The 13,261-nt window shown below is 33.7% G+C and overlaps 1 protein-coding gene across 11 annotated transcripts in view; it reads left to right on the top strand.

Moving 5' to 3' along the window:
* The window catches only part of MARCHF7 (membrane associated ring-CH-type finger 7), a 48,669-nt gene that overhangs the window by 18,532 nt on the left and 16,876 nt on the right, over nt 1-13,261 (top strand). For all 11 annotated transcript variants that reach the window (XR_006383816.1, XM_044242168.1, XM_044242167.1 and 8 more), the window contains exons 2-4: nt 201-365; nt 8,888-9,083; nt 10,716-10,883. Coding sequence is in view for 10 of the 11 variants with exons in the window: in XM_044242168.1 (XP_044098103.1) it covers nt 213-365; nt 8,888-9,083; nt 10,716-10,883 (517 nt within the window). In the remaining variant the exon portion in view is untranslated. The remainder of the gene's footprint in view (nt 1-200; nt 366-8,887; nt 9,084-10,715; nt 10,884-13,261) is intronic.

Raw genomic sequence — 13,261 nt, forward strand, 5'->3', positions numbered from 1 at the left:
ATGGACAGTGGGAAGCCTTTGATGGACTTCAGACTTCTGCCTTAGAGAAGACAGGGTGTTGATAGTCTCATAATTCACCATGTCTGATACAGTTAATTTGCATGGTTAATTCTTGATTCGAGCTAATGATTAAGGAGGATTAAGAATCTAAGGTTTGCGTGTTTTTCCAAAGGCAGTTAATCAAAATTTGCATTTCACAGGAAACCTTAAGAATGGATTCTAAACCGTCAAGGATTCCAAGAAGAATTTCAGTCCAACCCCCCACCTCTTTAAGTGCTAGGATGATGTCTGGAAGCAGAGGGAATAATTTAAATGATACCTATCACTCAAGAGACTCTTCATTTAGACTGGATTCTGAATATCAGGTAACATCTTAATTTGGAATATATGTACATAGTTTCTTTGAAAATACGTGGGGCCATATGGTTTTTAGATTTTAGGAAAGTAATGAGTATAATTAATAAGACACTCAGATGGATCTGAGGCATCCTGTAATAAAATACATTAATATATCCACAGGAAAATGAATGATTATTCACACCAAGTAGCAAAAACTCAATGTTTTTAGTCTTTGTGGATTTCAAAATTATGAAGGAGGCATTGTGGTCTTAATGTAAATCATTATGCTGTATTTCAAAGACTTGGAAACCCATTTACTTAAAAACATAAGTATTAGTTTAAGTATAAATTTGCATTAAACAATGTGGATGACTTGGTCAAAGGATAGAAAGTGCATCCTTTCTTAACATTGTACGTATTCATCTGACTTTTTCTCTGCATGTACAAGGCAGCAGTGGAGTAATGATTGTTAAGGGTTTTTTTTTTAGTATGGCTTCCAAATATTTTGCTTTTAGTGGCAGGTGATTATTAAATTGACAGACTGTCTTTTGTGAAGATGTATTACTAACAATCTTTTAGACATACTTTAGGACTTTATTTTCATGGTTAATCTAATGAGTTTGCAGATTCATAATCTACATAAGCTACTCTTATATATTAGTTTTCCTTTGGATTGATAGCACTTAGGGTTTTGAAATGGTTTATTAGTTATACTAACTTATACATATAACAGTTGTGTTATAAACATAACAGTTGTAAAAAAAAACAGTATAAATCTCAGAAGCATGATTTCCAGGTTTAATTCAGTTCCTATTGTTCATCTTTCAAATTTCAGGTTATTGCATTATTGACTAAAAAAGCTAATTAAATCATACGTGATGTGGACAAGTCTGATGTTAGGTAACTTGAATCTAAGAGAATCCTTTAGTGAGAATTTTCATTTACGCATTTATAAATGTATATAACATGTGATATTCTAAAAAAAAATGAGATATTCTACATGACAGTCATTTAAAAATGTTTCTATGCAGTAATAAGCATATTACCAAATATTCAGAGGAAAAAAATTCCCTAAAATGCATATATCACATACTTCCTCATTTTCTATGAACTATTACTGAGTCTTTTTTTTTTTTTAATTTTTAATTTTTTATTAACATATAATGTATTATTAGCCCCAGGAGTACAGGTCTGTGAATCTCCAGGTTTACATACTTCACAGCACTCAACATTGCACATACCTTCCGCAGTTTACTGAGTCATTTTAAATGCTGGTTGATAATGGTTTTTTTTTTTTTTTTTTAATTCTGTTGATTGACAAAAGGACACTTGCCAGAGGTACAGAATCATGAGACTATCCTGTAGAAAAGTTCTGGGTTACATGATTATGACTTATTAAGAGCAAAGATTGATTTTTTTCCCCCCTGTATTGTCTCCATAAAAAATTTATCTGTAGATCTTTTTCTAATTTTTTCACAGAGCTTTTTATTGAGGAGCAGACTCTGAAACCAGACTATACTGCCTGGGTTGGAGTCCTGTTCCACTACTTACTGTGTGAATGTGGGCAAGTTTCTTTATTACGTCTTTCTTATTTTCTGTATTAGGTTGTTAGTGTTAGATGAATTATTACACTGAATGAGAATACTGCCTGTCACATGATATACTATATAAAGTTAGCTATTACATTTGTTTTTATTATAATTAATTACATTAGCTGCTAAAAGTCTTAGCTGTATTTAGAAAATTTATTGACATTCACTTTAAAAGACAAGTATTTTCAGGGCTGTTTTTTCCAGCTTTTTCTTAAAGTCCTAGATTACTTTAAAAATCTCGGTTTTCATTGTGAAAGTTAAACAAGTACAAGCATAAAAAACCACTTAATGTCTTTTACTGATTCTTAATAAGATAAATCAGCATAGGAGTTTTTCTTAATGTTTTTCAGTTGCTTTAAATGGCATCCAGTTTTTTTTTTAATGGATTATAGGAACATTTCCAATCTTCTAGCTTGCTTTGCTCTTTAGTTTTGATTTAAAAACAGAATTCTGTGTTCTTGCACAAATTATTTTATATCTGTGTTTCTTCTTTTCACGTGGTTTTCATGTGGCTTTTATTAAGCTTTTTTATTCAGCTTTTCATGTGGTTTTATTAAGATTTACTGAAAGAAATAACACATTAAAGCACCTAAAACAACTCTGCCTGGAACTTAGTAAGATGTGTCTGTTTATAATAATGATGATTGTGATTGCTATTGTTATCATTATTTCCCGACTTTTTATTGGCTTAAATAGGTATTTTTAAGGTATAGTGTAGTATGTTGTCAGAATATTAAAATTACATATTACATATTTATATAATATTCTTAATACTACTTAACAAAATGTATGTTTAATGAATGAGAACTTTAAATATCGAAGGGAATTTTTTTTTTTTTTTTAAATCTCTCTTTTCTCACAGATGTTTTCAGTATAACACTTCCCTTCTCTCTGAAGCTTCAGAAATGAGGGTCAGGACTAGGCATGCTCAATTTCAGTTATGTTAAGGATTAAATAATAGGGAAATATTTTATATAGTGCTTAATATTTTATGGAACATTTTTTGCTTTTAATTTTAGTTAAATAGGATAATACTTGTGTCATTTTGAAGATAGGATCTGAAATCTGGGAAGAGAAGTGGTTTCCTTCAGTCACATGATTAGTATATAAGTACCTGAGTTTAAGAATCTAAGACTTACGGATAGCATTGTTTCTTTGGGAAAATACAGATTCTAAGTTCCGAACAATTGATTTTCTGAAGATCTTTTGGTTCTCAGCCATTTGTAAGCTGGGCTGCCTCTGTTATTAATCCTGCTGGTATTTCTGTTGCTTCATCTTGGAAGTTTTTGTTAAAATTTGAATGGTTGAATACTATGATCGTCTTATCTCTTTGTGAGCAGTAAGTAGAATTTTAAATATTGTTTAAAAGAGAATTTAATTCCTTTAATTCATATTGTTAAAAGTAAAAATTTGGGAGCATTCTGTGAATATGTAATTGTTTATAGAAGTTTCATGTATATTTCTATAACTCAGTTTAAGAGCTGCTAATTCCATTACACTTTTCCTTTCTTGCTTTGAGATTAATCACTTTTAATAAGAAATAATGAGAAGCTTTTTATTTATGTGTTTTCGAGTTTGTAGATCAACTTACAGAGCTCAGTACTATTTGCATATTTTACATACCATATTATGTCAAAAATTAAAAGAACCGATAGTCATTAACATGTTTATCTACTACAAGGTTAGCTTCCAAGGAACTAAATACATGCATGCATACATATAAATAAAATTAGATAAGAAAATTAGAATAGTTTTAAAATGGTATCAAGAAAAATATCGATAAAGTACTGAATGGGTCAAATTTATAATACTGGTAAGCATTTATAAGCCCTGCAGTGTTTTAGAGTTAACTTTGGACTTTTGTTTTGGGTATCCGGAATGTCACAGGGAAATAGAATCAGATCTACAAGGTGTTTTGTTCATAAGAAAAACCCAGTTCCTCCAAGAAAGCAGTGCTTGACAGTTTGGTCTGAAAGGGGACAGTGAATGATACAGTGAACATTGTCTTCAGTGTAATATTAAAATTATTAGTATATTGCTAGTTTACTCAACTTGTTTCTTGGTAAATCTCAGCGTAAGAAAAGGACCTGATGCCAAAGTGTACAGCTCAGTGAAAAACAGTTCTTTCAAGGAACAGTAGAGTGATCTGAATACCAATTTTCTGGTAGTCTTCATTTATTTATTGGGGAGTTTTGAGTAATGAATGAAGATCCTTCTCTCTTATGTATGTATAAGGTTTCTTACCTGGATTTGGGCATGAGTGAATTCATAAATCTTAAAATCCACTAATGTTTTTTTCTTTTTCTTTTTTTTTTTTTTAAAGATTTTATTTATTTATTTGACAGAGAGAAATCACAAGTAAGCAGAGAGGCAGGCAGAGAGAGGAGGAAGCAGGCTCCCCGCGGAGCAGAGAGCCTGATGCGGGGCTCGATCCCAGGACCCTGGGATCGTGACCTGAGCCAAAGACAGAGGCTTTAACCCACTGAGACACCCAGGCGCCCCATCTTTTTCTTTTTTTAATGAGAATTGAAAAGACTACTCATTCTGAAGAGAAAGTAGAAAATAGGACTTCAAATTTAGTGTGGCAGTGGATTCTCTAGCATGTGAATATTCAGAAGAGGTCAAAGTTCCATGGTGTTGCCTATGGCTAAGATAATTTAGGTCTGGAAAATTTTTGAAGCTGGGATTAGCAGTCATCACAGTCACAGCATTGACTCATTGAAATGAGCCAAAGAATAGCATTTCATTCTGGATTTGCCTCTGTTACTGTGTATTAAATGATTTCCAAATGATTAAGCATTGTCCAGTAGGTAGCATTGGTTGTATTTGCAGTAATTGTTAAGGTTTCTTTTTTTAAGAATAGCTTTATTGAGTTAAAGGTCACATACCATATGACTCACCCATTTAAAGTATACAGTTTGGTGGTTTTCAGTACATTCACAGAGTTGTGCAAATCACTATCACGGTCAATTTTAGAACCTTTTTATCACCTCAGGAAAAAACTCCAGAATCTTTAACTATCACTGCACTGCCCCTCCCTCTCAGCACTAAACAGCCAGTAGTCTACTTTGTCTCCGGAGAATTCCCTATGTTGGACTTCCATTTACATTGGTAGAAACATACACTGCAGTCTTTTGTATTAGCTTTTTTCACTTAACATGCTTTCAGGGTTCATCTGTGTTATAGCATATATGAGTACCTTATTCCTTTCTACAGATGAACATAGTCCATTGAATTGGGTATACCTTTTTTATGGGTGCATAATCCATTTTTTGGGTATATCACATTTTGTTTATCCATTCATCCACTGATAAGATATTTGTGTTTCCTTCCTTTGGCTATTATGACTAATAGTTCTGTAAATACTTATATGCAGTTTTTATATGCAGTCTTACATTTTCAGTTACTTCAGGTTTATACCTAAAAGTAGAATTGTTCAGTCACGTCATATAACTTTGTGTTCAATTAATTGAGGAGCTGCCAGACTATTTTCCAAAACTAGCTGGGCCATTTTATATTCCTACCAGCAATTCTGTGAGGGGGTTCTGGTCTTGCCACATCGTCGCTTACATTTATCTTTACATTTTGATTCTAGCCATCCTGTCATGGGTGTGAAATGTCTCATTGCAACTTTGATTTAGATTTCCTTGATAACTTGTGATTTTGAGCATCTTTTCATGTGCTAATTAGCTACTTTTATATCTTTGAAGAAATGTCTATTCAGATTCTTTGCTTATCTTTAAATTGGGCTATTTGTTGCTTTATCATTGAGTTGTAAAAAAAATTTTCATTTTAAATTCCACTTTTTCATTACTGGTATATGGGAAAGTGATTGCTTTTTTTTTTTTTAAATATATTAACCTTGTGTCCTGCAACATTACTCTGATCCTTTATTGGTTCTACAATGGTTTTTGTTGTTATTGTTGATTCTGTGAGATTTTCTACATAGAGGGGGGCCTCTGCAGATAAAGATAGTTTTATGTCTTCCCAATCTGTGTACATTTTATTTCCTTTTCTTGCATTATGCATTACTTAGAACTTCCAGTGCAGTGTTACAAAGGAGTGGTATAAAGAAGAACCAGGTAAGCCCAAAGTGAGTAGAATAATGGAAATGAAAAAGATCAGAAGGTAAATTAAATAGAGACTAAAAGAGAATAGAAAAGATAGGTGAAACTAAGAGCTGGTTTTTTTGTTTTGTTTTGGAGCTAAACGAAACAGACTAACCTTTAGCTGGGTTCACTGAGAGAAGAGGAGAATTCAAAATCAGAAATGAAATAAACGATACTATAAAAATAAAAAGGATCCTAAGGGACTTCTATGAACAGTTATATTCCAAAAACTGAGCAACCTATAGAAATAAATTCTTGGTAACACACAACCCACTAAACCTGAATCATGAAGAAATAGAAAATCTGAACATACCACTAATGAGTAAGGAGATTAAATCAGTAGTAGATAATAATAATTTTTTTTACTATTTAACCTGTAACCCATGATAACATGATCTGAGCTGAAACCAAGAGTCAGATGCTCAACTGACTGAGCCACCCTGGTGCCCCTTTTTGGTTTTTATGGAAGCTTCATTACAGAGTCAAATTGACTAAATCATTGGCCATTGGCTTCAGCCCTTCCCTTTTTGTTCCCTGGAGGTTGAAGAGTGAGGTAGGACTGAAATCTTTCTTTCCCTAAAAAAAAAAATAAAAAGAAAAGAAAAATTCTTGGTTTATTTAATTGTTAAAATAATTTAGAATGGTAAAAAGTAAATGATTCAGACCAAAGATACTTGAACAGTGAACCAAATTGATAGAAGCCAAAAAAGATTTTGGTTTTGATCTTAAGCCAGCAGAAATACTGGTCAGAACCTTTATTTTTCCTTTCCATATATTGATATTAACAAGCATTTTGTTTCTGGGATGACATAATGGGATGCATTTTAGAATTAGGAGTCATGAAAATTGTTTTCTGAACAGTGAGTGTATCTTTTTTCTCATCAATAGCCAATGCCTGAAAACTGGGTTGACTTTAGACCTTTTGTTCATTTCTCACTGTGTCTCTAAAATTGATGAGTTTTTGTCTTAAAGTTGCTGTCTTCCCGTTACTTGTGTCACAAGGACTATTTCCTGCTATTTCAGTGACTTTATGGTTGATTTTCTTTCTGTTCATTTCATTTTTTTCATCTCCCACAGTGCTCTAAGGATCTTTCTAAGAAATAGTTGATCTGATGGTATTTTCCTCATTCAGTTTTTCCCAAAGTTATATTTACACAGTTTGTCTGGTCCATGCAAAACAAGAAAAATAAGGAAAAGATTTTGTACAAGTGAAGTTTATTCACTTGAAAGTCTCTTTTATTTTGTTAAATCCATCATGATTTGGGAGTATATAAAATGCCCCTCTTAAAAACTGGGGATGGGATTAGATGGCATTTGCTAATTTTGATTTACTTGTCAAAAGTGGCAATTCTTGGGGTGCCTGGGTGGCTCAGTGGGTTAAAGCCTCTGCCTTCGGCTCAGGTCATGATCCCAGGGTCCTGGGATCAAGCTGGCATTCGGCTCTCTGCTTGGCGGGGAGACTGTCTCTGCCCACCCCCACCCCCTGCCTGCCTCTCTGCCTACATAAGATTTCTGTCTGTTAAATAAATAAATAAAAAAATTTTTTTAATTAAAAAAGTGGCAATTCTTTCTAAATTATACATTAAAACTGTTTTTATTTTAGTCTCCAAACTTCAGAGATCTTAGAATCACTGGCCTGTAGCATATGGTACCGAGTAACCCTATGGCACATGTGATGGTTTGGTTTTGAAATACTTAATGAATTTCACCTCTTATGCTACTCCAGTTGATTGGTTGAAGCTCTGTGAGGACTTGATGTAGAAGGCTTCTGTGATCAAGTTTGTACTAAGCTGAAGACACATTCCATTAGCAAAATACCCTCTGTGCAAGGGATGCATGAAATCCTGATCTGGTCCACTCCTCCTTATTCAGTTTTGCAGCTTCTGCTTTTCCATGTGTGCAAGGTTCATTCTGTAGAGTTACCATGAACTAATGTAGTTCCCTGAAAGCATGCTGTGTGCTTCTTGTAATTGAAGCATAAAAGAAAAAGACACTTTTCAGCAGTTACGGTTGAAATACTGTGTTCTTCTTACAACCTACATTTTTAAGGTAATGAACTAATCCTTACCCTTTTTATGCCTTATATTGAATAAATTCCTTAACCAATTAAAGAAATTATGGGGGAGTAAAATAGTTTGTACATTCTAAGTGATTTTTGTGTTATGGATCATTTGTGTGTATATATTTACATGTTAAAGGAGAAAAACTTGAGCTAAGAGTTTTAATATGTACTGTGTTTAATATGTACTCATTTATCCATTTCTTGCTTCACTGATAAAAAAACTTCCAGGTCAGAATTTTTTTTTAAATATCGTTTATTAGTGATGTATGAAATGAGGAGCATACTTCTCCTTCTGCCTGCTGCTCCCGCATTTGCTCAGTCTCTCTCTTTCTGACAGATAAAAAAATAAAATCTTTAAAAAAGAAAACAGAAAAATCTTGTTTTTATAGTAGTTTTCCTAATAAGTTTATATAATAGTATTCTTCTGGTGTTCTGTTCACTTATAGGACTAGGAAACCAGTTCCACAGGAGTTGGAAATAGTAAACCAAGATAACAAAATGATTATAAGATTTTTGCTCTTCAGTTTTTCCTGAACAGCTGTTTATATATACAGTTACATGGAAGAATTAATCTGAATCAGATTGATTACCCAGCAACGTCCAATTACAGTATAAAGTAAAGGGACACATTGGTAGAAAGGAACAAAAACTACAAAAAACCTACATAGTAGAAAAATTTGTGCTTATGAGGAATGAATGAAATTGGGGATTAAATTTAATAGACCGAAAGCAAGCATTCTGTTCTTTCCTCAAAACACTTTTTTTTTTTTTTTTTTAACTTACAGTCTACGTCAGCATCAGCATCTGCATCACCATTTCAGTCTACATGGTATAGTGAATCTGAGATAACTCAGGGAGCACGATCAAGATCACAAAACCAGCAACGGGATCATGATTCTAAAAGACCTAAACTTTCCTGCACAAACTGTACATCTACCTCAGTTGGGAGAAATATTGGACATGGTTTAAATGCAGTGTCAGGTAAAAATTAAATCTGTTTAAGGGTCACTGTATATGCATTTTGGACTAAAGCCCTTTTTCTAAGACATAGTGGTATTAAGCAAGTAGAACACATGTAAGATAGTGGGTCAGATGTAGTTGAGTTTCTCAGGTCTCACCTTAAGTTAGTGCTACAACTGAAATAAACTTTCATTCTGGATTTTTATTCTAAATTTGATGCATATATCCTACACAAACAGGATTAGTATATTTTGGTTAATTAGAATAGCTGATATATCTGGTAATTGAATTGGTAAAAGTGACCTGTATTTTGCTGGTTATTTTGAGAAGTCAGTTTTTTAATTGTTATACTAGGAAAGCCAATTTTACTGATAAATATATTAATATTTCCTAACCTAAGCTTATCTTTTGTAAATGTTGTAGTCTATACTTTTCAAAAACAAATTCTTTAAACAAAAATAGTTGGTATTCTAGTAGGAGTTCTGTATAAGGATTCTGAAAGAATTCTAGCCATCTAACTAGCTATATGGTTATAAGTCAGTTAACCATTATGGAATTTAGATGTCTTATCAATAAAGTTCCATATATGGTATTTTGTACTCAAAGACACACATTTGTTGCACAAATTGAAAAGCACTTTCTTTTCTGTAGGAGGTCAGGAGGCTGCCTCCTCACTTACACTCCTCTTCAAATGAAACACTAGGGAATGCCTGAAATAGTTTTAAGGTGAGACAGAATTTGTGATGACACAGTTGGAAGATAAAATTATTGAAATGCTTATGTATTATCAGTCGAATTAGTGTAAGCGATTCCTTTCTATTTTGATAGGCAGCACCGCCTTGGGAAAGACACTGCCCATCTAAAGAATATTAAGAGTAGTGTGATGGGTAAGAGCAGACTGTCCTTAACACTGTAGAGAAACACCTTTGTGCACAGATATTTTTGGTCCCTTCTACTCTGTGAAGGCGTAGCATTACATACTTTGGGCCATTTCCCTTAATGAGGAGGAATCAATAAGGCTATTGGGACTAGGAAAGAAAGAACCAAAATTTTCAGGGTAAATAGTCAGGGGGGGAAGTTTTGAGACTTACCTTTAATTTATTTTGTTAGATATGATTTCATTTAAAAATTTAGATTATGATTGCAACAGTACTTTAATTCTTAGAATAAGAGGAACCAAGTGTGATGTCAGTGGTAATATTTCTGATAAAATATTGTCAATGTCTGTAGCAAAACATTTTCCATTTTGTGATGGCTTGATTTGAATTTTGGCTGTTCTCTCCAAGATCACTTCCATTGACTTCAGGAAATTCTGCATCTTTGGCAAGCTTCACATTTTTGTTCTGTAATCATTTTACATTATACTTACATTGTGTGGTCAGATGTTCTAGAAAGTAACTGAGACATTGACATCACAGATGGTGTTAGGTTTTAGTGTTAGAGAAGAATGTGTTTAAGTAGGAAATAATATATGAGTGATGAGTTCATTGATGAATAATTTTATGTTTTGCTGAATTTTGCTTCTGATTGCAACTCTATAACCTTGAAGATTCCTATAATGGATCACAATAACCTCCCTGTGTAATACTGAAGATTTGTCATCAGAAACCTTGAAAGCTTTCTCTGAATTAAAATGTCTTCAATTATTTTAAGATTCTTCATGGAGACATAATCAGGTTCCCAGATCTTCATCAATGGTACTTGGATCATTTGGAACTGACTTAATGAGAGAGAGAAGAGATTTAGAGAGAAGAGCAGATTCTTCTATTAGTAATCTTATGGATTATAGTCACCGAAGTGGTGATTTCACAGCTTCGTCCTGTAAGTGTAAATTGTATTGTTACGTATAACTTATCTAATAATGTTATATTTCTCTCTTTGTGTAAGTCATTAAAATCATAGTACAAATGAGTACATGAAGTGCATCTTATGAAGAATTCAAAATAGCTTAGTATGTATTCTAGTACCATATTTGTTCTATTTTAAAAAGTAAAAAGTTTAGGGGTGCCTGGGTGGCTCAGTGGGTTAAGCCTCTGCCTTCAGCTCACATCATGATCCCAGGGTCCTGGGATCGAACCCCACATCAGGCTCTGCTCAGCAGCGAGCCTCCTTCCCCACCCCCTGCTTGCCTCTCTGCCTACTAGTGATCTCTGTCAAATAAATAAATTCTTTAAAATTAAAAAAATAAATAAAAAGTTTATAACAGATGTAAATTCGTATCTGGGTTCTGTCTTCCAGTAATTTTCTTACTTGTGCTTTTCCTTTTAAGAATGCATAATATTCTAGGGATGCCTGGGTGGCGCAGTTGGTTGGACGACTGCCTTCGGCTCAGGGCGTGATCCTGGAGTCCCGGGATCGAGTCCCACATCAGGCTCCCAGCTCCATGGGGAGTCTGCTTCACTCTCTGACCTTCTCCTCGCTCATGCTCTCTCTCACACTCTCTCTCTCTCAAATAAATAAATAAATAAATAAATAAAAAAGAATGCCTAATATTCTAAAGTAAACTAAATAATTTTTATTATACCCCAACATCATTTGCCTTGTACAGTTGAGCCTTGAACAGTGCAGGGGTGAGGGAACTGACCCCTATTTCCACCCCTCCTCCAGTATTGGTACTTGAAAAATCTGTGTATAACTTTTGAATCCCCTAAACCTTTAGTACTCAAACCGTACTGCTGACTGGAAGCCTTACCAAAAACATGAGCAGTTGACACATTTTTTTTAATGTTCTATGTATTATGTAATGCATTCTTAAAATAAAGCTAGAAAAAGTGTTAAGAAAATCATAAGGAAGAGAAAATACATAATACCTACCGTGTTTACTGAAAGAAATCCACATGTAAGTGGACCTGTACAGATCAAACCCATGTTGTCCATGTCCAACTATGTAGTGTAATAACTACTTATAGTTAAATTCTGACCTAATTAAAGCTTGAAATCAACATTTTAAGGCATAGTTTAGAATTACTTTTGTTTAATGTGAATGTGCCTTTTTCATTCACTTGCCATAAAGACCCACACTAGTTCTGTCAGTGTACATTAAGCTTAAGTTTTTCAAAAACTAAATACCATAAAACAAAAATACTAAAAAATCAAAGTGCTTGTGGAAGTTGACATAGCTAGCAGGCAAAAGTAGAGTTTGATTTACATAGAAGAAAACACATTTGTTCTTAAAAGGTGTAGGTTTTAGGGGCGCCTGGGTGGCTCAGTGGCTTAAAGCCTCTGCCTTTGGCTCAGGTCATGATCCCAGCGTCCTGGGATCGAGTCCTACATCGGGCTTTCTGCTCAACAGGGAGCCTGCTTCCTTCTCTCTCTCTCTGCCTGCCTCTCTGCCTACTTGTGATCTCTGTCTGTCAAATAAATATATAAAAATCTTTAAAAAAAAAAAAGGTGTAGGTTTTATTAAATACGCTTATTTTGGCAAGCCTTTGCTTAAGACCAGTGAAAACATCTTTTTTATTTGCTTGGGTTCAGATAGAGGAGCTGTAGTATATAGTATCAATACCATCTATGCTTGGAGGTCTACAAGTATAGGACAGAATAGATTTAGCCACTAACAGTTTACTCCTTCATGAGGCTCCATGTTTTAGTGCAGCAGCATCTCACTCTTAAGCTAAGTGTATGCATAAATATTCTTTTATAAAGGGATGCACAAGTATTTCTCATCCCATTTCAAGATTTGAACCACCAGGGGTATAGTTTTCAAAACTGCAACTACCAGGACCCTATTCTAACTTAGAGCTCCCAGCAAGTATTAAGAAGTAGAGGTATGTCTGATGAGTAACCAGAGATAACATCCACTGCTCTTACTTTGAAAGAAAAAAGATTGGAGAAAGTTTAGCTGTTAGCATGGTTTGCCATAAAATTATAAGGATAATAATATTTGTGTGAAATAAGTTTTATGCTTATTGCAGAGTAAGAATTTCCAAAAACACTGTCTCTCTAGGATTATTTTGCCTTTATTTGTTAGAATCATTTATGTTGAATTATTTGTCCCATTTAAAATTCCTTGTCCATTTAGATATTATTTTACCATATCAGTTTCTGATTAACAAATTGTGACTGTTAAACCTTCAAGAAGTTAGTAGATTTAGATGTTTGTTTCATAAGCTGTGACACATTTCTTTCTTTTCAGTTTACAGTGTTGACTTAGCAGCAATACTGTATTTTATCAGAGGTACAGAAAGAGAAATACATGT

Source organism: Neovison vison, chromosome 3, assembly GCF_020171115.1.
Source record: "Neovison vison isolate M4711 chromosome 3, ASM_NN_V1, whole genome shotgun sequence".
In the NCBI taxonomy this organism is placed as follows: domain Eukaryota; kingdom Metazoa; phylum Chordata; class Mammalia; order Carnivora; family Mustelidae; genus Neogale; species Neogale vison.